Below are 25,900 nucleotides of genomic sequence, written 5' to 3' on the forward strand. Positions count from 1 at the left end.
ATTTAGATTGTAGGAAACATTCAAAAGCAGCATACCTCACATTTAAGATATTGCTGATTAGTGGATTGCTGTTCTCACCATTAGGTCACAAGTAAAACAATCTCTACAAATAAATATTTTACACCATGTCAAGAGTTTATTTGACAGTATTTCAGAATATGTTTCAGTAAACAAGTTTTTTGTTTTTTAGCAAAATGTAATATATCAGTACTGTCGCATTTCATAAAAATAGTTGTTCACGTCTTTGAAACTACAGTATCAATGATACAGTAAACCATATTTGTAGGAATACAGCTGTACAAGGTGAATAATACACAATTAACACTACACAGTTATACTTGATCTCAATGGGGATTTATGAACGTGCCATCCTTCACAAGTTCCAATAAAGCAGTTTTTTGTTTTTGTATACAAAATCACTCACAGCAGGCAGGGGGACGGCCTGGACGGAGACAGAGGGCTAGATAAAATATTCTTTCATCTTTTCTGAACTTTGACATTTGTACATACAGTAAACACATTTCTACAGCCTAGTGGCATGTTGACATGCTCCTTGGTAACATGTTCATCACATGAAACACAGTTGTATTTAACTGTTCAGGTCTTTCTAGTGTCCCAGTCCGCAGGTGCATTGTCTTGCAAAAAGCAGGTGACCAGTTAGGCCTACACCAGTTTACCAGTACAGCTTGGATGTGCCATCGTGCTGCATTCAGGCGAATTGTCACAATGCATCGTGATTCTTTTTCTAAACTCATCTGGCCCTCCACTACTCCAAAGTTCTGGTGATACATTTTTAATGAGAGCAAACATCTTGTTGAGAGGAATGGATGATATCAGGAGAAATGCAGGAGGAGAGTGACTTCATCTTGGGTGTCTCCGTTCAATAGCAGCACGCCTCAGCTCTGCCAGGGTCTAAATGTTCTGATTGAACACCCGCTCCACAGATCATCTAACGTCTTGTGTTCAGATTCAACGAGCATTCTGAGTTGGTTTCCTTTACTTAATGGACAAATAAAGCTGGAATGAGACTGATGGAACAACAGAAACCACGACTCCAGAAGAGGATGTAATGCTACAGGCTACATTGTATCCCCTTTAACACCAGGGGACCAGGGCAATCATCAATATGATAAGAGTGCATCAAGTTAACTGTAAATATACTGCTGGGTGTTAAGTCAGAGGAAAACAGGCTCCACAACAGGTTGCTGATATGTGTGCATGGTCATTAACATCTGTTTTGCATTCAGTTCCCGAAACAAATCACCACGGCAACAGCTCTGCATTAGTTTGAGTAAGGCACTCCGCCCCACCTCATATCCATCGGCCTCCTCTTCCCACACCGATGCCCCTCCCCCACAGTGATGTGGTACACTTAGCACAGTAAAAGGCATAGAAATGGGAAATATAGACTGGACAAAATTATACCGTTGAGCATTAAATGAATACAACACAGCTCATAGTTCGGCACAATGACTGCATGTTTGACTTGTGATCAAGTTGCGTACAGAACGCAGAACATTATTATGAGTTCTTACAAAGCAAAGTGTTTTCAGTCACGCAAAAGTTAAATTTGATGAGAAAAAAAAGATTTTCTTTTAGTCTCACGTGAGTAGCAACTGGTCAGCTCCACAGAGGTTATCCTCTCTATGCTTCACCTCTAAAAGACACGTGAGTCTTTGAATAAAGACATGGTGGTTTATATCCATGCACACTGGGTTTGGTGACTTGCACAGTCTTTGATATGTAGTAATAGACGAGGCCATGGAAATAGTGATCCTAAAATACTGTCCTGGTGTTTTTTTCTCTTTTCTTTACAATGTATCTAACTACAACACTGCCTCAAAAAACACCAACAGGTATGTTTCTGTGATTACCAAATGTACATATTTTTCACATCTTTACATTTACAGTATATGATATATTGGTAGGCATGTGAGATCTAACATATGTCGGGTTAACCAGGCTGTCCAGTGGGTCTGTGCCATGTCTTCCAGGAGTGTCAGTGTCACTGCCCCCCTCTAACAGATTTGTACTCTCACTCTTCTCGCACTGCAGAGAGAAAATGGAGCAAAGTAAATCTCTTGGATGTTCATATGTCTCTGTCCTGCGAGGAACCTTGTTCCCTCTGAGGTTACGTTGCACTCACCAATCTGAGCCAGATACGGTCGAGCAGTTAAAGGTATGCGTCGAAAGCACAGCTCCACTCAGAATCAGAGATTGTTGCTCCATCTGTGATCAGGACACTGTCGCATCTGAGGGTCCAAAATGCAGTAGTGTGTTTTCTTTATCGGTTTTATACTGTATGTTACAACAGCTGTGAAGTTCCTTTGTTTTTAAGGTGGTGGGTGTAATAATGATCTATTTGTAAGAACAAAAGAAAAAGAAAATATGATTTTTGAAGTGGATGAAGAAATAAAACAGGACAGAAAGAGAGGGTGAGGGGGATGTACTGCTGTTTCCTAGCCATCTGATGGGGAACTGAAAGAGGAGCCAGACAGTGTGATTCGGTCCGAACCAGCCAGATCATTCTACCTGCTCACTGTGGAGGTCCAGGACCTCAGGGTGCCGGGAAGTTTGTCAGAGCCAGGGACGTTCCAGGGCCCAGGGGAGGCCGCGGTGCTCCTCGCAGGATTATCCTCCATGGATGTGGAGGGGCAGCAGAGCCCACTGGCCTGCTCGTCTTCTCTGGGGAACAGACCTCTGGACACCAGCCTCTCCTGGAGGCTGACGTGTCCCTCTCTGCCACCGAGAGAGGCTCCATTAAGATTCACACTCACATAGGGGTCCCAGGGCCAGACAGTGCTCATGGCCTGTGTGTGCAGACCCTTCCTCTCACAGCAGGGGGAGCAAGTCTCCCTCTGCCTCTGCTCTCTTCTTTCAACAGACCTCCCCAGGACAGCTTTGGGAGGCAAAGCCCGAGGCTGTCTGTCACAGTCCATCTCTCCAGACCCTTGAGGGGCTCCCTGCCCCCTGATGATGCACTTCTGCTGGGTGGACCTGCCACCTGTAGCCCCTCTCATGGAGCTGTGGTCTGTCAGGTGTGGAGCTTTGTCTGCCATGCACACTGTGGCCTCTAGAGGGAGCTGATGAGGGGAGTCTGGGGCTGAGGCTGGATGGGATGAGAGCAATGGATTCGGGTAGGGTTCGAGGGTCACTTCCTGCAGGGCAGAGTGGGCTGTAGAAAAGGAATCCCAGGGGCCGTCACAGTCTGTCAGGGAACACGAAAACACTCAGGTTGACTGAGGTAAAAGCAGAGTGGCACAAAGCTGCATGCACATGCACACAGAGAGAATAAGAAGAGGAAAAAAGAAGAGAGAACAAAGATGTACACAATAATAAAATCAAACATCTAATTCTTCTATAATATAGGCAAATTGCATGCAAATGTGTGTGAGGAGCACACACCTGACCATGTAGGCCTCTACACCTAAATGGTAATCTACCACAACAGACATGTGGGGCAGGATTCATTCAGTGCTTGAAAACAATGAGCATGTTTGTAGTTGTGTGACAGACTGATCCTGAGCAGATTGATTTCACACTGTCTACTTCACAGCCCTCTTCAGGATGATACAATTTCATCTGGAGGGTCACTTCAAACCATATTGCTCTCTTACTGCAACACGCAGAAGGTCTCCCTTGAAAAAGAGATCATTGATCTCAATGGGATTTTACCTGGATAAATAAAGGTTTTGAATTGAATTGAGAAGCCATCGCAGACAAACACACATCAATTCACACGCCTGCCATTTTCCCATGCATTAACTCATGACCATACATACACGCATGCCAAGAGCACAGCTACACTGAACACAGATGAATCAGTATGGAGAGACGTGCAGTTTTCCACAAACCGTGTCTTTAGAGTGTCCCATTAGGAAGAAATAGGGGGAGCTTAGTGTTTCACCTTTCATGCACATGGAGAGGTTGGAAGGTACCATTCCTGAGGGAAGGCAAGTAAGAGCCTATACCAATCATTAGATTTAAAGCAGAGGGGTTACAACACACGAGGGCTAAAGGGAAGGGTGTTATTCTAATATAAGGACAAAGTAGTTTTTCACATAAAGACAAGTTTAAATACAGAGCAAAAGACTGCAGAGCCAGGAGTAAAAGGCAGAAAGATATAAATGTTAAAATGTTAAAACACGTAGCATTCTTGTTGAACCTCAAACAATGAATCTCTAGTATAAAGGTTAGAAAGTGATCAGGTCAGAGACTAAGGAGAGTGAAAAGAGGTTAGACACTTAATTTGTTCCAGGGTTACCTACCATAATCTGGCACCTGCCCTGAGCCGCGCTTCAGCAGCAGCCTGACCCGCCGGCCCCCCGCCTTGATGAGTTCAATGGCGCGGGCGTGAGTCATGTCCCGAGTGCTGTCCCCGTTAATCTCAATGATCTGATCCCCTACCTGGAGGAGACACACAGAGCGGAGGGTCGATTTCTGTCAGCTTGTGTTTGTCTACAGAAAGTACACTGATCAACTGTAGGTGTGGAGCTCCACTGAGCAGCTGCTGCTTTGTTCAAGTGAACCTCAAATGGAGTTTTTAAGGGTGAGCTGAGTTCATGTGCACATAGACTTACTCAGTGTCACACTTTCCTAACTATGAGCTTATTCTGCCCCAAGCAGGGCACACAGTCAATTAAAGATTTGTATTGATAAAAGGAGTGAAAGATAATAACCATGTTGCAAAGAGCAACAGCAGGGACGGTCTTCCTTTGAAATGCTAAACTATGAGCTGTTACATTTCAAAAAAGCTTTAAATTCTTTGAGATGAATAAATCACAGACAAGCATGTTGTGATATGTGTATATTTTTGATGAACGTTAAGATGGTCAAACTGACATATTGCTGCTTCTCAGTGCACATCTGTGACTCAAACAAACAACAAGAGCTGTACAACTTTGTCGTCTCACCCTCATCCTTCCATTACGTATGGCGGGACCATCTTCAGCAAGGCGCAACACAAACAGGTCCATCTTGTACTCTCGGCCCCCGCGGATACTGAAGCCAAAACCCTTTGTACTTTTCTCCAGCTCCACCGTAAAGTAATCATAGTCCTACAAAAAAAACATGTAGAGAACTTTTAACAAACCCACCGCAAATAATAGTGTATGACCATTATAGCGAAAACCAACTCCACAGTGTGGTGGCTAACTGGATACAAATTAATCTGTACAACTCAGTCTCATCTCAAGTGAATGGATCCTGGTCTGGGTTTACCTGGGGTCTGAAGTCAGGAGGCAGCCCCAGAGGAAACTGTGCAGCTGCAGGGTGCTGTCTGAAGTCCAGCATGCCAGGCGGGTGTCTGTAGTCCAGCGTCGGCGGCTGGCGATAATCAGAGACCGGCGGGTGACGGTAGTCTACTGGAGGTTGCCTGTAATCAGTGAATGGAGGATGGCGGTAGTCAGGTTTGACATCCTGTCTGGCTTTTACCTCTGACCTGTGAGAGAAAGCAACAACATCAAAGGAAAAGTTTGCGGCTTAATCGAGAGAATATTGTTTTAAAAATTAAAGGGACAGTTTAAACAAAATTAGAATATATATATTTTTTTTTATTATTAGAATTCTGCTTTCTTTTGAGAAAAAAAAGAAGGAACATTGCAAAATTAAGATAAGATAAACCTTTGTTGATTCCTGTAGGGAAATTAAACAGCAATGTTTCTTCCAAGAGATCATGACCCGGTTACTCAAGATAATCCACAGGCTTTCTGAGCAGTTTCAAGTAGGAACTACTTTCTTCTTGCAAGCTACACCCACCAACCATATCAGCGCACAAAATAAAATATGAATGACTCAACTCATTTTTCATTTCATTTCAAACCTTTATTTAACCAGATTGGTCCCATTGAGATCATAGATCTCTTTTTCAAGGGAGACCTGCAGCATATAGGTTCCACATGAAACATAAAACAATAAAGGACATTATACATTATATTTACAGGATACATTTACATAGTTATAGACATTTACAAGTGGCCATAGTATCAACGAGCATTTCATTTAGCCTAGCTTTAAAAACATGCAGAGGAATGAGATTGCTCAGTTTCAATTCTTGCTGAAGATTGTTCCAAGCAAATGGAGCTGCGCACATAAAAGCTGTCTTACCTAAGACAGTCCTTGCTCTTGGCACATCTAACAATACTACATCATGCGATCTCAGACAATAGCTGCTTGCAACTCTCTGTGTTATCAGAGAGCAGATATAATATGGGAGTTTACCCAACAAAGCTTTATAAATCACTCATGGACTTATTAGAAGTATTTTTTGGACTGCACAAAACCTCACATATCCATGTGTGTCTTCTCCTGAATGAATTAATGACAGTGTTGCTAACCATGAAGGTTAATGTAAAGACACCTTTTAGCTAAGTTTGCTGCATAAGTGTTTGCAGCTAAGGTGGCTGAATACCAAAATGATGGAGATATCGCTCTCCGTTATGGAACTTTATCAAGCTCTTACTAGTAAAGTGGGAATACATCCACAGCTCTGGGATTGCTGCTCTTGATCCGAGTGTCACATGCACACACGCCTATCCATGCACACGCTCACACTCTATAGTTTTGACATGAGAAAGGGCCTGATCGCTGGGTTCCTGCATTATAGAAGAGATACCTTGAAGTAAATTATTCAATGCCACTGTAGAAGTGGTGTAATGCAACAGAGATGAAACCAGCTTGACAATCTGACTGAGAAAAAGGTTTTCTCCTGAAATGACTGGCATGCAAGGAGAGGATGGCACACACGCACCTATATACAGTATGTATGTATAGTTGAAGTAGCTTTGGGTCACTGGAGTTGGTCACTGAAGTCAGAATCTCCTTGTTGTGAGTCCTTCATCGTTCAGGACGTTTTTATAGTAAGAAAAATGACCTGCTCAACAGATGTCTGATGGCTAAGATTTTAATTGTGGTAAAATATCAAGTTAAAACCGACTTCAATGAAAAATGTTAATTGTAAAAAGGTGTAAGAAAAGGTATGAAAAGTCAGGTTCTGACAGCTTAAGGCATAAAACTAAAACGCTGAAGGTTACACAAAAGGGAGGCGACCAAGTCAAACGAACAGTAACCCTGTTTTTGTACACATGTTGTAACGGAAATGTTACATATAATACCTCAAATGAATCTACAAACTAGAACAGCCGTCTTACCTGCCGTCGTGGAGGTAGAGCGGCGGCGGGGGGCCGGAGGGCTGGCTGACCGGGCTCTGCTGGGATCCAGCCGGCTGGGAGGCTGCTGGTGCGGGGGGGCCACTCACGGTTTGTCCGGGCTGAGCTGGTGTCTGGCCGGGCTGGGGGCTTCCTGGGCCGGGCTGGGCTACAGGGTTGGGCTGGGTCTGGGGGCTGTGTTTCTGGGTCATGGGGCTCTGCTTCTCTGAGCCGGGGCCAGAATGGGCTCCTGTGATGGAGATGAGACAAGATTTGTTCTGTTAAAGTTTTGAGGAGAGTAAAAAAACTCATTTGACAAAGGTGTGTCAGGATTCAGAAGACTGCAGAACTTTCAGAATTTTCTGAAATGTATTTGAGAAAACCACTGAATTATCTTCTGTATAACCTGAAAGGGCCTTACAACTTTTTGGCTCGTCTTATTGCTAAAATCAGAACAGACAACCCTTTGGTTCTGGATTATGTTCAAGTGTCACCATAAACAAAACACTTCGAGAAAGCTCCTTCCTGACATTGTGCTCCTTTCAGGATTACTATGTGAACCTGCCTAAGAAGATACATTTTGTCTGTCATTTGCAGTTTTCTTCTATAAAGGGGAAACCAAAACAAGCTGGAACATAAAACTGAAGTCACAGTATTTGTTTTCATGTCACACACAGACACTCACCCTCTTCTGGTATGATGTGCAGCGTGACAGTAAGCCCAGCATCTTTAATGAGCTTCACAATGTCTGCGTGCGGCATGCTGATGATGGACTGTCCGTTCACCGCCAGGATCCGGTCGCCCACCTTCAGCTTCCCACATCGATCCGCAGGGCTGCCCTCGATGATGCGGCCTATTTTATGGGGCACCGCTGGAAAGAGGCATAACAAGGTGGTTGTTAATGGCTATTTGGAAGAAACATTTCAAAACAGCACTAATAAAAAAGCTATTTTGAAGTGGAGAGAATAACATGGATTGTGTTACAACAAGAGCGTCGCCTGGCATTAAACAGTTTCAATCATTACATTTAGAAATGTTGTTAATCCAGATAAAGCAATGCCACTAAACAGAAACATTTACATTGTTTAAATCTGCTATGAAACGTACCTTTAAAGATCTTAAATCACCGTTTTAGGGCAATATCATCTTCACAAAACATGTTTTCGTGTTTCATGTTTTTTTAGAGATAGAAAAATTGAAGAAAACTGAACATTTCCACTTAAGTATAAAACCTTTCTAGTCCCAGAAGCAGAGAAGAGCCTTAGGGACTGGTGAACATGCACATTTACACCCTGAACTAATGTTTGATATTATAATGACTACTGTGAACTAAATACACCATAATAATGTTCAATTATAAATTCTTCAGCGTGCAATGAGACTGGTTCAAGAATCCCATCTTCTGTTAAAAGATACCACCTCTCTTTAGTGTAACCATACAGTATGTTTAAAAGGCAAAACTTAAGACTTTTAAATACTCTTTCTACCCCAGCCAATAAAAGTTATGAAGCTTTTGGAAGGTATAAGTAAAACCACTGCAGCAAACTGATTGTTAAGGGGCATGAAGCCCACTGGTTATTAGTGGATCAGATAAGATGGATATTATACTTCTGACCCTGTTTTTGAGGGAAAATGCAGTGCAAACACAACGGGCCTTGTCTGGTAAAAATGTAATAGTTTATAAATCCATTTAAATATTTTGTAATGATATTATACTTGGATTGAGACAGTAGCAAAACCTCATAAACAGTCACCAGCCTCAGGATTCTAAGTTATCTGGATTTATAAAATCACCATTGGCCCTCAGTAACAGCCTTTAAGGCTCCAGAAAGAAACCACTCACTGATGACGGAGGCGTTCTCCGGTCTGTTTAGGGAGCTGATGATGACGAAGCCGAAGCCCTCGTTCTCCTTGCGGTGAATAACCACATCACTGGTTTGCAGGGCGGATCCCTCTGGAGGAGAGGTGGCAGCTGGGACGGCTAAAGCTGGAGGGCCCGAAGCTGAGGCTGCGTCGCTTCGTGGAGAGCTGTGTTGGGTCGACACAGAGCCGGGGCTGCGGCCGTTCACAGGACACAGCTCACCTGGAGGAGTCAAAGCAACAGCTACCATGAAACATGATCAATTTGCTCTCGATGGCTGTTACTTTATTAAAGCTTTTTAATATAAAGCAGCCCAAGATGTAACTGCTGGAGACATTCCAGCTCTGCAGAATATATTGCATGCAACCGTGCCAAAGCCAAATTTAGCCTTGACATTTTCTATGTACTATAAAGTTTATACTGTACTGAAGGATGTGTGGGTTTCCTGCTCTGTTAACCGACCTCCTTATCTTTGTGTGGTTGGTCAAAACGCTCACTTTATTTACAAAACAGGCTCATATGATGGGAAAATATAGAAGTTTATGCGAATGTTTTTTAGGGCTCTACCTACCCCACAACCGGGTTTCCCCCTTCAGAGTCTGACTGAAGATTTTGCACTTGGCTTGATATGTATATACTGAAGGATCAGACACTCTGTGGGTTTCCTGCTCTGTTAACCGACCGCCACGTAGGTGGCGCGGCACTGCTGCGACCCGGGCTCCTGTCGTGTGCTGCAGTTTTTTGAAGTCCAGAACAAATTTCCTTACGGGGACAATAAAGTATATCGTATCGTATGTATGATCTACTACCACAGAAAATATGTGTGGGTGAGAAGTACACACTGATCCTGCACACAGATTGTCAGCATTTGTGTTCTGTCCAAGTTCTCTTTTTTTTAATTTGGTGTCAGTGAAATCTCCAGCATGTTCTCCAAGTCTCGGTTAAGTGTGAAATAAACAAACAAAACAAAAAGATAAAACATGTCCTCACCAGGCATTTGCACTCTCCTTCTCACAGTCAAGCTGACTTGACCGTTGCGAGCGGCTGCGTGCATCAAGTCTATAACGTATTTGTGTGGTTTCCCAGCAACCACATTTTTATCCACAGAAATGAGCTCATCCCCAGGTCGCAGCCGTCCATCGCGCTCAGCGGGAGTATTCTCTATGATAGCACCAATAACAATCTGTTCAAAGACAATCAATATTAGCAGCATAGATGAAGGTGAAGAGAATGGAACACAGTGGAATCGCTCAGTAATTGCTTTATCCAGGCTGGATCTAGTTTTATATCATGGTAACATCTTTCCACCTTGCTTTTATTGTCCTTCTACATTTTTTAAGGATCATAGTTATATCTCTCACAGGCTCCACCCTCTACTGAACTCTATGGGTACTACCTTATCATGCGAGCAGCATTCACCTACTGAGAATTCTATAGACGTAACCGGCCCCGGGGCGGGCCTACCTGAATGCGTGCACAAGCCCACCGTATATAAGGCGTCCGCGCCTCCTTTTCCCGTCATCCCTTTCTCTTCAGCGAGCAACAACTGAAGCAGAGAAAGTAAGACGTTTGAAGAAGAAAGAGTTATCATACCTCCATGGAGTCGCCACTTCTAGAGACCCGGGCCTGTCCTTCGTGCCCTGGCTTAAATGGCGGGCGCCGGTCCCCACCACCTCTGCTTCGATTGTTTGGGGGACGAGGTTATGGCCGAGGTGGTGCCATTCACGTTCGCCATTCACGTTGGCCATTCCAGCGGGGCGGATGGCTCCGTTTGCCGTTGTCGGGTCACGCTGCATGGCACTTTCCAAAAGGACTGTGTTGATCTCCTGGGAGCCCCCGTGTTTACGGAAGGGTTCTTTGGATCGATCTCCTTGGCCACGTGGGTGAGGAGTAGTCGCAGCGTGGCTGCTTCTTGCTCATCCCCAGAGGTAGGAACACTGTCCCACACTCCCCGCCCCGCTGGAAACTCCAGTATAGGAGCCAGCAGGTGGGCGCGCGCACGTGAGTGGAATAAACCGAAGTGCTGTCAAAGCACTGTGCGGGTTCAAGAGACGCTATTGCGCAGGTTGTTGTCAGAAAACACACCTTGCCTGGCAGTGGCGGATTGGCCATCGGGACGTTCGGGACAAATCCCGATGGGCCGGTACTGAAGTGGGCCGGTCGGACGATGTGGGCCGGTCGGATAAGTCATTAGCACCCCCCTAGTTTTATGGGGAATGGAAGCCCAACTGTGTACTGGCAGAGTGGGTGGACGGGGCACTGAGACTGGGTTACTCACTCCAGTTTTGCAGCGTCCCTCCTCCATTCAGGGGCATAAGGTGGTGTGTGTGTGTGTGTGTGTGTGTGTGTGTGTGTGTGTGTGTGTGGGAAAAATGCATTCAGTAAAAACGATTGCATTTATCCCAGAGTAAGAGTCATCTCTCTCCACAATTCCGCTTTTTCCTATAATGTCTCGTTGAGATCGGCAAGGCCGTTTTCATACGATGTTAATTGGGCACCCATTATGAGACACAATTCCCCACTCGCCGCCCCAGTTGTAACTCCAGTATAGGAGGCAGCCAGTGGGCGTGCGCATGTGAGTGTGATTAACCACAGGAAGTGCTGTCAAAGCGCTGTGCGGCCCCTGTGAGAGTGGCCGCAGTGCGTTCAGGGACCTCCGGGCTATTCAGTTGGGGGGCTTTAATCTTCCACCCCATAGTGGGGCGAGGGAGGCTAAATTACACCTCCTCTGCCCGGTGCGTGCGCTAGCGTGTTATGTGCACGGCTGCCCTTAGACGCACTGAACAGCTGTTTGTGTGCTTCGGGGGCGGGGTGATCGGGAAAGCCCTGTCCAAGAAACGCCTGGCAGGCTGGCTCTGCGAGTGCATTGCACGTGCCTACGGACAGGCGGGGAGAGCCTTCCGCATGGGGGTCCGTGCCTACTCTACACGAGCTATGGCTGTGTCAACAGCCTTATTTAACGGCGTGAGTGTGGAGGACATATGCACGTTCATAAAGTTGTATCTCTTGGACATGTCTGGCTCCTTTTCATCGTCTGTGCTTGCCGGGCGTAATGTGTTTATGTTTTTGACGTGAGACGCACTGGGCCCATAGGGGCTGGAGGACTCTTTCCCCCTGCTTTAGGGCAGGGGGGGGGGAGTGGAGTCCTCCACGTCATAGCACACCTCCGCGGGGTAAGCGCGTCAGGGTGTGCTCTGTCAGCCGCAGCCCCAATTTTTTTCTCCACGGTTACGAGCAGCGGCTGCTAACCAGAAAGCCGGTCAGAGACAGTGAGATGGAACAGTGTTGTTGTGAGACGACAGCGCGTGTATACATCGGGGCTCCGCCCACTGTACCCATAGAGTCCAGCAGAGGGCGGAGCCTGTGAGAGATATGAGGGTTTACGTATTAACCCTTGTTATATAAACACAAGCGGAGCCCTCTACTCAGGGGCCCTGTCTGTCCTATGCTGCTTGCTGAAGAGAAGTGTAGGATGACAGGAACGGGAGGCGTGGCCGCCTTATATACGGTGGGCTTGTGCACGCATTCAGGTAGGCCCGCCCCGGGGCCGGCTACGTCTATAGAATTTTCAGTAGGTGAATGCTCGCATGATAAGGTAGTACCCATAGAGTCCAGTAGAGGGCTCCACCTGTGTTTATATAACAAGGGTTACCATACGTAACCCCTCGTTTTCATGCTGTTTCACACTTGGACATTAAATGCGGTGTTTCAGTATGGGAGGCAATGAGCAGTTAGGACAATGTGAGTGCTTGTGTGTAAATGTGTGTCAGCGTATGTTAGTTAGATGTGTGTAGCTGGATGAAGAGTGAGATGAGGTTAGGTGCAGGTAAAGTGTTGGTGTGTATGAGGTTAAATATGTGTGTGGTCCAGCCCGTCCCATACGAGCCTTGTCACGGGCGTCCGGACTCACAGCCTGCACGGCCTCGTCTCCCCCCAGGATGCGGAAGCCAAACCCGGTCTTCTCCCTCAGCAGGTGCACCTCCACCTCCTCATACTCTGGACCTGAGACACAAGTGAAGACATTAAAGGTGGACTCTGTCATTGAATTAAAATCACCATATGCATATGCTGGTCTCCCTTGAAAAAGAGATCGTTGATCTCAATGGGATTTTCACCTGGTTAAATAAAGGCTACAATATTATCCGCAATTCACAGCAACATAATGCTCCACCGTTCATGAGGTTACCGCACTCACGTCGGCTCTCGTAGATGGCCCTCGACTTCTCGTAGAGGTCGTAGGGATCTGGTTTGTTAAGATCGAAGCCCTCGGTGGAGTCCGGCACAGACGTGCGGTGCTGGGGCTGGTTTGGGAACGGCGTGCTGGGCTGCAGACCCGGGCCGGACAGGTTGGCTTGGGGGCTGCCATGTGGGTCCCACTGGTCAGGCAACTAGGAGACAGCAACATCAGAAGCATCAACAACAGATGTTTCATTCTTATTTTAGGAACCCATTGCAGGCAGCAAATGTTCTGTTTGCCATTTCTTGGTCTTGAAACGATTTGTCTGACTGTTTGGTAATTTAGTGTGAAGTGCATTCTGCACAGGTGTAAGGAAAAGAGCAAACAGGTGGGAGGTTCATTCAAATCAAGCAGCACAAAGCAATTTGATGATATTTTGGTGAAAAAAGATTAAGAACCACATCTATTACTTGCACAATGTCAATCTGCTGCTGATCTGATTTAGTCAACAAGAGCAAACAAAGCATTTCATAAAATGTGCAGCAATAACAGAATAACATTCAAAATGTAAACAAGGTGAACACTTATTATCTTGAATACAAATATGCATTTGGTTTGTTACGAAACATTTGACTGTGGGATAAAAAGTTACATGTCTTTCTATTGGCCTCTTATTGATTGATTCATTTCATTTTCTAAAAAGGTGTATGTGGGCAACTAGTCCACTCATGACAGTCACCACGTGTTACTGCACCAAGCAGGAAGAGAAAACAACATACAGCTGAAAACGATATGCGTACAACACTGACCTGCACAGTTCTTATATAAATACAAGATATAAGATGTAATAATATATGTAGAAAAACAACAACACAGCAATTATATACAGCAGCAGCTGTTGTGCAAATAAGACGAATAGGAATTCAAAGTGCAACTAAAGTCTGGTAACTGCGGTAAACCAATTATATCAGCTTTCAAGAAAACTGCAGTCTGGTAGAATTAAGTACTGAAACACAAATTTGACAAATAAGGGCTTCATGTTCACAGTGATTAATTAGCTCTATGGAGGTTTGCAAATGATAAGAAAATGCATATCAGTGAAGACTATGTGCAGGGAACAATGTCTGGTAACCTTGATGAAGGAAGATGATCATCAAACTTAATAAAATAATAAACTAAATATACATGTAATACTTAAAATAGGAAATGTATTATTATGTAAGTGTACCTTTTATGATTTATATTTAGTTAAGAGTTATGGCTACTGATTAGCTTTTTTGGCCTGGGGGCAGATATAACAAATTAAAATCAATATTCACAATTTGAACTTTAATGAGACCAGATTCATCACGTCTTAGTATTCTGTGTATCACCAACAATGAGAGCTGATTATGTAAGCAGCAGCAGCAGCAGCAGCAGCAGCTGCAGTTTAAGTTGACTTCTAACAGAGCTTTTCCCCAGCTGGTGAGGTGTGAGATCTGATGTGATCAAACCAATAAGCAGGTCACGACAGGCTGGCTCATTTCACAATGAGGCAAAAGCCAAACACCTCTGAGGCAAGACACCGCAATGACAAAAGCTGATCCCACACGCTTCAATCTCCCCTCCCTGCTTCAACAAGCAAATCTGGTTCAGACGAACATTTCCCCCCCGCCTCTCCTTTTTCTGTCAGTTGAAAACACACACAGAAACAAGCAGAAACATTTGGTTCAAATATAATACCTGTTTGGAGGCCTTCCACGGAGAGATGTGGCCTGAGGAAGAAAGAGAAAACACAGTTTACAGAGAGCAGACTCGGATAATCTGTTTCATACGAAACAACAAAACTACAGACAATTACAATTATACAGACAGAAAACAACTATAATGCAACCTATGTGCAAATGTTTTATTCTTGAGATATTGGAAACAAGTTGTAAATCCTCTCCTCTTAACAATTTACTTATTTCAAATTCCTCTGTTTTGACTTTAACTCTTGTTAAACGACTTTGGCTGTTGCGTTTGCTTTCAACATAATTACATCATTGGCTGCAGGCATAAGCATGGCCCCCCTCCCCCCAACACATATATATACATACACTTATATACTTTCTCAGCAAGTCATATTTTATCTGCATATAGGAAGCAGGGAGCACTTAACATCACAACAATCTCATCTACACAGCTCCCCTGTGACTCCGCTGAATCAAAGACGTACAGCAGTTATGCTGCTCAGCCCCAAATACATACATTTACACATGGGGCTGATCACATACAAGTGCTGCTTTGTTTAAACATGCAGTTGGAATCTTCATACATGTAGAGAGGATACATTAACACACTCATGAAGCACACTAGATTCCTTCAGCTTCCCTGATGAATGCTTTAACAGACGTGGGCGCTTGTAAAACATTCTTTAGAGAAGCCTCATATATTAAATATTTATTCAGTTTATGAGATTTCCGGAGAAATGTCAGAGAGCACTGGACGAAATGTATTTATGGAATGACTCTCCAACTACTTTCAGATGTGTGAGATGAAGGCCAGCACACTTTGCTGCAGAATGGCAGAACTTCAAAATCAGCGAGCGAGGAGAGATTTGAGGAAAATGGTATGCATTGGATTCCTGCCAGTCCGTATGAAGACTAAATGAACATTTACATTTATTTGTAACTTTCCTTACACTTTTATCAGATATATTTCCCTACCCAAACACATATCTATTCGCACAAGCATAATTTCCGCTTGGACATTGTTTCCTTTATAACTTCCCTGCTGTGTCCTTGAGAAGGCCAAAGGATGAAAGAACAAGACGAAAAGGGAAATAGAAACCCTCCCTGTTCATGATTGCATAAGGTAAACATGAATGGAGGTTTGAGGAGAACTGTCCGTGGTACTGAAGTGCTTCAGTATGGCGGCAGCCGCAGTGGGAAAGCTCTGCGGGGGTCTAGGACTAATAACCGCGTCCTGCAGGGAATACCGGCCTTCAGGGAAGCCTGTAAGGAATTGTAATAGCTCAATCTCAGGAAACTTGCCTTTATGACCCACTGAGGGAAATAAGTATGAGCTACAAGGCAATTGTCCACTCATATTAAAAATGAGAGTCATAGGCACATTGGCCTTTAAGCTTAATTTAAATGCCAATACAACTCAATGGCATATGTGCTGGATGTGTGGTGTACTCCTATGAATGCTGATGAATTACAAAGGCCTGATTGGTGGAGAGGCAGCACGTGGACTCTCTCTGGAGTCAGTGGTCAGACAGTCTGGCAGGCCGGCCTCACAGACTAGCCTGCTGAGTCCTGGATGGCTTTCAGATCGGCCTGATTGGCTTGTGCAGCGTGACACCTTTTTTTCACAGCCATGATCTGCATCCTCATTGGTGCAGCACAATGTCTGTAGTCTGTGGTTGGCTACGCTTCAAACTGGGATGTCAGGGGACAGAGCTGTGAACACGACCACAGCTCAGTGGAAGTCTGGCAGAAAGCCCACACTACAGCAGACAGACACACAGACAAACACAAATACAAACACACTCACACACACGCTCACACATGCAAGTCTAACACCCTGTCTGTTGAGCACAAAGCACTGATGCTCTCCAATGAAAACATGCGAGCGAGCTTAATTTCACTGATGTTCTGCACTGAAATCATACATCTGTGAACACAAACATGCTTAAACGTTCCTGACATTTTGCACACCTGAGTCACTGTAAAGGACCTTGTCCTCTTGTTCACCCTGCAGTGAGGAGAGCGACACACACAGAGCCAGAGAGGCTCCTGGTGTGTCAGCCTGATAGTCCCTGTGGGGCTGTTTCCTTTGAGTTGTTTGATAGAAACTGGTGAGGTTGGAGGATATGGCAGCTTTGGGGGAAGGATGTCGTTTGGCAAATTCAGCTCAGCACTTTGCAAGCTGTGTGTACATTTGAGTACAAATCTGTGTATGTACATGTGATGTTGCATTAATCTGTGTGATGAAATCTAATTTGTATATTGAATTACAGCACCCTTTTTAAATGGCGTATCCGACAGTGAAGCCTGAGGGTATGTCATTGCAAAGGTTAACCACCAGGAGGCAGATGTTGGCTCTGCATCTGATCTCAGCTGCACACACATCCATGCAGGATGACATGCATTCACATAAAACACTGTTTTCTTATTCCTGCGCAAAACACATCTCATCTGTGCAAATTAGACTTAGTAGGATTTATTATCTTTCACATAATCAACAGTGTAATTCAATGAACAACATACAGTACACAGTTAATTCACTTGGATGAGGCAACATTTCATCGATACATCTCCAATAATGTCCAATAATGAACTGTACGACTGAAGACAACAGGGCGGATGTAAATAAGCACCCGGCAGTACTCACATGAGATAGTCTGATGCATCAGGATCATTAGGTGCTAATGTCTGTGATTGTCTTTCAGGTCTACAATAATAATTCCTGCCACACTCCAATTAATTCAACTTGAGATGCATATGAGACTGATTGTTTTCGTCCCTAATTGGATAACATCCATGAAAAAGGGAGAGATTTAAAAGAGAGTGGATTTATAGTTCCTCTTGTTATCGTCTCTGAAACAATGCAAATTAACCTTTCACTAAAGGCAATTTATCTTGAGACAAACTACAGACTTAACGACTAAATGTGCATGACAAAGTAAGATGCAAAGCTGCAGGTTGGCACATCAAAAACAAACAATGAGTTTACAAACTGTGTCTTTATTATGGACAGAGGACAGGCTCTATGGTTAATCCCTGAGCGGTTGTGTGTGTGTTCGTCAGTTAGCCACGGGCTCAGTGGTATGCAGCCTCGGGAAATTATCTAATTAAAATGTAACCCTGTGACCAGAACACCTTTTAGAAAATCAGAGCAAGAGCATCTGTAAAACAAATAAAGCGTTCACTGTGCAATTTAATTTCCTCGCAGGTGGCAACAAATAGAAAATGGCCACACTCCATTCTTTCGTTCAGGGAAAATCACTCTGCACTCAAAAATGCACCACTATGAAATGCTCTCTCTGCTCTGTTATAACTCCCCTTTCATTTAGGTTCTCAGACTGAGTGTGTGTGGTCATCTCCTTCTTTCCCTTCAAAAGAAAAAGAATGGTACAATACTGAACGAGTGCAGGACATTAAAAAAGGTGGTGTGGAGCGGCTCATTGCAATGCAGAGCTTGTTAGATGGATCTAACATGTGACAGGTATTGGTAAACAACAGTAACCCCTTCTTAATACACAGACAGCCAAACTATACCATCAGTCTAAAAGTAACGTTTGCTTGAGAAGTTAGTGAAGAGGAGGAAAAATGGTTTGGAAGAACATTTTCCAATACAGGCTTTCAGACAGGATGGTTGGTAATCTGACGCAAAGAAAAACACATAGGATCAGTGAATCAAGGCATAGTTAAGATTAAAGATCCTAAATAGGACTGAAGGGGTTTTGGTTAGAGCTTTTTGGCTTCTCGTTTCCCTTTGTTACCATTGTCCTAACCTAATATAACTTTAAAGTTGATCGTTTATGACTCCAGAGCACTATGAAAGTGCTGTCTGTAAAATCAAAGCGTCATCATTTCAGAGTTTATGTCAGAACAAGTGGCCAAACAACATCGTGCCAACCAGTTCAGCCGGTTAGAAAACATTCTCCAGAGCCGTTTCTGTCCAAAGCACATTACAGTAAAATAACCGCATTTATTTTGAAGGTCCCCAGTGGGAATTAAACCACTTCTCCACAGCAGTGTTGGTGTCGTATGCTCCCACAGAGCATCTATCCAAACTCTCCACTGCATTTTAAATTGGAAAACATTGTTTGGCAATAAAGCTGCGTTTAGAAAACATGATGACACACAAGACTTTCCATGACATCTGCTTACACTGTCCGTAGTTTTTTTTTATGTCTTTGTATTATCTGCATGAGCTATTACATGAAAAATAACCAAATACTCTTCTTTTAAATTGTATTTTTCTTCAAGTGTCTCATAAAAAGTCTTGTCTAATTCCCCAAGGGGAACACAGAAGTTCTTTAGTGTTTTTTTTTTAACCATATTATGTCTGAGAAATAATCCTGAACTATTACAATTTAAGAAAAACAAAAAATAATAAAAGTTTTCCAATTTTTCTTCTAAACTTTGTAGTATTCCAAAAATAAAATCTCATCTACAGACTTGAATAAAATCCAAGTAATTTGAAAGTGTTCAAAAATAGAACGGTTCTCTAAAGTGTCATAATCAAAATCTGGTTTGCACTCTCAGCTCTCACTGTCAACTCCACTCGACTCCTCTCTTGCAGGAGCTGCAGCTGAGGTTGAAGATGCACAGCAACATGAGATTTGTGCATCTCAATAAGAAACAACTTATATTTAGCTGGGTAGCTGCTCATGCACAGGCCCATTTTTCATTTTTGCTAAAACAGTTCTGGTTCTTTAAGGCTTAGGGTTATATACTAATCGTATATACTTATCATAAATAGATCCCCAGGTATTAAAAAAGTTGGAAATGATTTGATGTCGTCATTAGAAATAACATGCTTATTAACCAAAAGCTACAATATATCTATTACATTTCATTTATCAAGGCAGGCAATCTTTGTGGTTTCCATTAAATCTCTTCTTACTGTAAGACTCACTTTTATAGTAAGTTTTTTTATTAATTGATGGCATTTGTTGTAAGTATTCAGATTGTTTATATTCCGGATCTTAATTACTTTTATCATGTTTTTATTGTAAAGCACCTTAGCTTTTCAATGGTGGTATATAAATCATTATTGTTAAATATTTTTATATACTTTCAATTTGTTCTTGATCTGGTTAATTAGACACTTGTGTTATGTACAAGTGTCTTTGTAGTCCTTATGAGTAAACAACAGAATAAAGGAAACTGAATTTGAAGCAAATAAACTAATTACTGATCAGACAAGCAGTAAAACAGTAAATAAGCCCTTCTGTCTCACCTGTTGCTCCTCTCTGTATGAGCAGCGTGGCCTCCGCTCCCACGGGACACTCTTTGAGCATCTCCACCACCCGCCCGTGTCCCGCTGCCGCCACCGGCTGTTGGTTCACCTCCAGGATCAGGTCTCCCTCGATCAGCCCCGACGCTGCCTGGGAGCCCGGGTCCAGCACCTGCACCACAATTCATCCAGCGTCACACAAACAAGACTCGCTGTGATTTGGTGGGACCATTTAACAACATATTGTTTACTATAATGAATTAATTTGGATACCTAACTATTTTTCAACTCTAAAAGCATAACTATTTCAAATCTACCAGTGGGCTGAGATCAATTCAGCGTTTTCCAAATCCAGTCTAGTAATTTAGGTAATAATGGATACCAATTTCATTTTTTGACTTATATGAAGATAATGACAGAAAGATTGTTTGTTAAAAGTCAATTAAGGAGCATGTGCAGATAACATCAAAGGCAGAACACTTTTCTTTTTTTTTATAATGCTGTACAAATACAACAGGGATGAGAAATATAATCTGTCTCATCATCATGACTCATCTACTCTATTTGATCTATTTCTAAGAGTCATTACTATTTTAGCAGATAAAAACAGGCTGAACACAATTTGTTCCTATTATCTCAATCTCTTCCTACTCAGTAGCGTTAACTAAATTAAATTAGCGATGACCTTCTGTTTTAGATCAAGTTTAATTTGTAAACCAACTTTGTCGCTGAAGCTGACTACTGAAACGTATCCTTTAGAATTAACACATGAATTATCATTAATGTACTCATTCATGTGCAGGTGAACATGAAACATCACCTGTTTTACTCGCTGACCAGTGGGGCTGTCGGCAATGGTGAACCCGAATCCCTCCGCCCCTTTCACCATGGTAACGGTCAGAAGCTCCGCCCCCTGCGCTGTTGCGACCCCTGCATTCCCAGAGGAGGCCATGGACACGTTGTCGTCGTGGGGCGTAAGTGCCGATGCCGACCCAGGTGTGGTGGGCGGCAGCGAAGAGCCATCCAGATGTGTGTCCCCGGGGTGGGGGGCTCCGGCCTGAGCCAGAGCCTGCGGAGGCAGCTGGGAGCTTAGCGACAGATACTCCAGGTATGGGTCGTAGCTGCCGCGGCCGTTCACCACCAGGGGTCGGTGCTCCATGCCGATGGGTGTCAGGGAGGCGCTCGCTGCTGCGCCGCTGGGGTCCTCGGGGTCAAAGGGCAGGGGGTAGCCTCGACAGAGCACCAGGGTCACGCTCTGACCAATGGGAACGGACTGGAAAAGCTTGACCACGTCGGCGTGCGTGGTGCCAAGCACGCAGATGTCATTAATGTAGACAATTACATCACCTGAGGAGCAAAGAGAAACAGCTTCAGCCCTGCTCACAGTACGTTACATATTACACACACCACGTGATCTGGTCTCTGTGGTAACTGTGCGAACATACTGTGCTGAAAAAACAACTTTTCACCGTCTGTTGCTATGAATGTCAAATCCCAGCAGTATCAGGACACGCTGTTACAACACAGAAGAAACACTCTGTCCCTCTAAAGTGTCACAGAGCAAATATAGTATCAAGTCACCCAGTCAATTTAAAAGTACGTATCTTTGTGAATATGACACACTGCCATTTGCAGAATTGAGACTGGTATCACGAACATCTTAAATAATATAATGAATGCACACAGGGTTTGCAAGTACATACAGCTTTGAGTCTTGGCTCATGCATATTACCCCTTTAGACCTTAAACATTACTTTAAGTCATATTCACAAAGTATGGGTGTTGTTTCTGGCCTCTTTCAAAAATCAGATCCTCCTGACCCTCTAATTCTGGAGGGATAATTTCATAATGATTTTAAATGTTAACTTCTAAAAATGTAGGTGGTAAGGCCCCTCATTTAATCAAAGATCTACTACACCCCTATAAGCAACCCCTGTAAAAAGTATTTATATGTTGCAGCTCCCTGTTAGGGATGGTGACCAACATGTAAAATTGTACAATTGTTTATGATCTTGTGTGCATAGTTTTCTTTGTCAGGTCACACAGTGCTTTTTCTATCTAATTTCCTCACTTCACTACATTTTATGTTCATGTTCACCTTACCAGCTGGGTCGATGACATTTTCCTGCAAACCCATAACAACGAGGTGAAACAATTTCACAAATGCGACATTAGATATTCCGTCATCTCCGCTGTAGTTTGAATGTGCGGAAAGTTATAGATTTCGGCTTAAAAGTCACAGCCCCATGACAAATGCTACTGCCTCAAATCCTATATTTCACACTTCTGGGAGCAGTCTCTGTCACACATGCACACACACAAACACACACCATGCATGTCACAATCATACACAATCCCTAAGAGCAATGCCACACAGCTCAAATAGGCCAGCTAATCTCTGCCAGGGAGTGACTCTGTGACTGTGTGCATGCATGAGTGTGAATGTGTGTGTGCGCACAGATGTGTGTGAGTAGCTCTGGCAATGTCACAGAGTGGAGAGGAGCAAGTAGAGAGAGAGAGAGGAAAGGGCTGACAGACATAGAGGGATAAGGAGAGAAAAACTAGAGCGGTTGAAAGAGAAAGAAGATGAAAATATACTGAGGCTGAGAGCAGAGGAGAAGTGTCAGATAACATGGTTAGATAAGGGAGCATAACAAAGGGTAAGCCAGAGAGACAAAGAGAGGGATGGAGATAAAATAGAGAGAGATGGATTCCAGATAAAGGAGAAACTGATAGGCAGAGGGAGAGACATAAAAAGCAGAGCGCAGGAGCTGAGAGCAGGAGCTGAGAGCAGGGCGGAGGATTCCCGGCTCTGAAACTATCTCTAAATGAGCAGTTTAGACACCAACAGGGCAGGCGTGAGGTCAGCTCTCAGGTTCAGAGCCGAGCACACAGCACTGCCTCCTCTGAGCGTATGACTGCATCCCACTCCGACATTTACTGACATCAGCTCTTTAGGATAATGTCCAAACTAAGGCTGGTTTCTGTTAATGCTTAAAAATCTATATTTTGGGGTAGTGTTAAATTAGTCGGCTAATCTTTTCAGTAAGTCTTTTGTCGTTCTGTATTTGTATCATATTTAGTTAACCTCATCTTGTTTATTGTTGATTTAAAATCTGGGCATTTTAGTCTGTATTTAAGTGGAAAAATTAGAGCAACTTAACTGTTGATCATTTCTTCTTTGTTAGTCATCAGATTATATTCAAAATGTCCACACAAAAAAAAAAATACCCCTGTGTATCATTCTCCAAGGCCCTGGTTTGACTTTAGTTACTCTCTGAAGTAATACCCTTCCTGATATGGATTTTTTTTTTAAAAACTGTTTATTATATTTGTTCTCCTCTTTTTCTTTTAGTGAAAGAAAATAAGAAAATACTTTAAGAAAGTTTTTATTTAAAAATATATATTTTAGTGTTATCTTTTCCATCAAATATACTGCGTGTCGATATTGTCGCAGTAAGTGTTCAATGAAATTGGTTCCTCATCGTTATTGCATCGTCTTTGCCATCGTAAAAAAGATTGTTGTTTTAACCAAATGAAAATGATGCTTCCATTCAAAACAACACAGAGTAAATGTTTGGTTTACTACTAAAGAATATTGCAAATATCATACACACTGCTGGCTAACCTTCCACATAGACATGTAGCAGTGTCTCTGTAACTGTTTGTTAAGCCATGGGGAAATGATTTACAGCTTGTGTGGATGTTGCCATTTCTTGTTTTTATGAAACAAAGAAGAAACACAAGTATGGGACAATCACTAGTGTTCCCATGTTCTACTGATTTTTGAGAACAGCATGACCACTGAGGCCGGTGTAGTAATATCACATGTGCAGCTTCATTGACAAAGCAGGAATAAATTCCCTGCTGAAGTAGGTGTTGTGTGGGCTGATGTCAGTTATAGCTAATCAAATCAGCTCCTCTCATTCCCATTCAAAGCACATAGTAATGATGCCCTGTACAGAGCACAGAGGGTGTGCTTAAAGAAAACTGAAGTCCTTGTCTGGGACACACTGTGCTACCGGCTCAAATATAGGGCACCTCAAATGCACCATCAGAGGCCAATGATGTACCCTTTGAGGACAACATTATATTTATGGGGACAGGAAACTTCTACCAATGATATTCAATTCCAAGATGTTAATATTTCAAGTATAAATGCAATTGTATTCACATAACAGGTACCATCTATTCATCATACAACTTATACAAATGTCATCAATTGGCTTTAGCTGAATAAAATAATATATTAAATAAATATTAAAATATACATTTTGTTTTAAAAAATGTCCTTACAACAACAAGACTACAAAACATAATCCGATGTTTTATTACTGCTTTCTTTGTCAATCAGTCAAAGTGCAAATCAATCTGTTAATCAAGCATAACTTACTCGATATCAAGCCTTAATAGCTTTTTAATGGGAGAGAGAGATTAACGTTAAATCTACACATCTGCTGACAAAATTAACCGTCTATCAAGAGAATATGAAGCACTGAGGACAACATCTAAATATAAACACAAGACAATGTGGATGTGATTTAAGGGCTAAGAGGTAAAAGTCGGAGTCAGGAGGGGAACTGTTTTTAACTCTGCAATAAAACCATTTAATTGCAGTTAAAACGCTGCAATTAAATTGTTATTGGACTGCATTTATATAGATCTTTCCTAGTTTTTGCATCCCCTCAAAGCGCTTTTAAAATACAATAAGTCTGTGTACACTCATTCAACCCCAATCAGAGTAACATTCACACACGCACGGTTGGCCATGCCTTCGGGAGCAATTTGGGGTTAAGTATTTTGACCCAGGTCACATTAACATATTGACTGCAGGGGGATCGAACCAACAACCTTCCGATTGAAGAGCGATACCTCTCCCCCAAGCAAGATCTGCTTTGGCAGGAAATTAAAGGTGGTGTTTTTGAGGTGTCAGAGCAATGAGGTTGTGCTCAAGCCTTTCTACAAAAACAATATTACAAGATCAGCAGTAACAGCATAAATGTTTTTAAACCTGAATTTATTTCTCAACCAGTTGTTTAAATCCTGCGTTGGCACACATAATTACCTGTGTCCATCTTTCCGTCTTGAGCCGCGGGTCCGTCTGGTATTACGCTCTTCACCTGCAGGAACTCGTCGGGCTCGTCTCCTCCGATGATCGTGAAGCCAAACCCCATGTTGCTCTTCTGCAGGGCTGTGGACAGGAAGTTCCCCTTCAGCTGGGTCGGGTCCCTCGTAAACAGAGGCTTCTCTGAAGGGACAGAAGGATTTTAAACTTTAAGATATCATGTACATTTGGTTTGTCACATTGTCTTGGTTTTCTTTTCAATTTCAGAATGAACCTATTGTGCATTCTTTCTGAACACTAATGCAGCAACAGAGACACTATTGCCTTAATTCTTGATAAGCTGACTCATTCAAGACGAGTGGAGTCTGCACTCAGATGAAGCAGTACATAATGGTCTAATACGTGCTCATATTCAGATGAGCCCAGTAGGGGCCTCAGGGCGAGCGTGTTCCCTGTCCCCCGCACTGCCAGCCATCTCTATTCGACCCTGTACATTGTGCATCTTTAAAAACTCATGAAACTATTTGTTCTTTGTACATTTTGTCATCGTTTTCCTAGCCCATCTCTCAATGTTCTTACAACCATTTCAAATAGAATTATTAACATTTAATTAATCAATCAGCACACAGGTTTTGAGGGACCTTAATGGCCTAAAGATCACGCCCACATGTCTTCTCTGGAGTTCTTGTATTTTGAAATGTGTGAAACTCTGAGCATGT

At 43.1% G+C, this 25,900-nt stretch overlaps 1 protein-coding gene across 8 annotated transcripts in view; it reads right to left on the reverse strand.

The window, feature by feature from the left end:
- Nucleotides 1–116: 116 nt before the first annotated feature.
- Nucleotides 117–25,900, reverse strand: part of LOC117545692 (membrane-associated guanylate kinase, WW and PDZ domain-containing protein 2-like) — a 97,122-nt gene continuing 71,338 nt past the window's right edge. For 2 of the 8 annotated variants that reach the window (XM_034215580.1, XM_034215579.1), the window contains exons 9-22: nt 25,182–25,364; nt 20,937–21,463; nt 20,120–20,288; nt 14,906–14,937; nt 13,202–13,394; nt 12,893–13,008; nt 9,997–10,189; nt 8,989–9,228; nt 7,831–8,016; nt 7,149–7,395; nt 5,221–5,440; nt 4,914–5,057; nt 4,269–4,407; nt 2,529–3,208 (exon numbers count right to left, since the gene is read on the reverse strand). In XM_034215580.1, coding sequence (XP_034071471.1) covers nt 2,529–3,208; nt 4,269–4,407; nt 4,914–5,057; nt 5,221–5,440; nt 7,149–7,395; nt 7,831–8,016; nt 8,989–9,228; nt 9,997–10,189; nt 12,893–13,008; nt 13,202–13,394; nt 14,906–14,937; nt 20,120–20,288; nt 20,937–21,463; nt 25,182–25,364 — 3,269 coding nt within the window. Of the gene's footprint in view, nt 3,209–3,854; nt 3,966–4,268; nt 4,408–4,913; nt 5,058–5,220; nt 5,441–7,148; nt 7,396–7,830; nt 8,017–8,988; nt 9,229–9,996; nt 10,190–12,892; nt 13,009–13,201; nt 13,395–14,905; nt 14,938–20,119; nt 20,289–20,936; nt 21,464–25,181; nt 25,365–25,900 lie in introns of all 8 variants that reach the window. The other 6 variants (XM_034215583.1, XM_034215581.1, XM_034215582.1 and 3 more) reach the window with 6 other exon arrangements.

The sequence above is a fragment of the Gymnodraco acuticeps genome, unplaced genomic scaffold (genome assembly GCF_902827175.1).
Source record: "Gymnodraco acuticeps unplaced genomic scaffold, fGymAcu1.1, whole genome shotgun sequence".
NCBI classification, from domain to species: Eukaryota; Metazoa; Chordata; class Actinopteri; order Perciformes; family Bathydraconidae; genus Gymnodraco; species Gymnodraco acuticeps.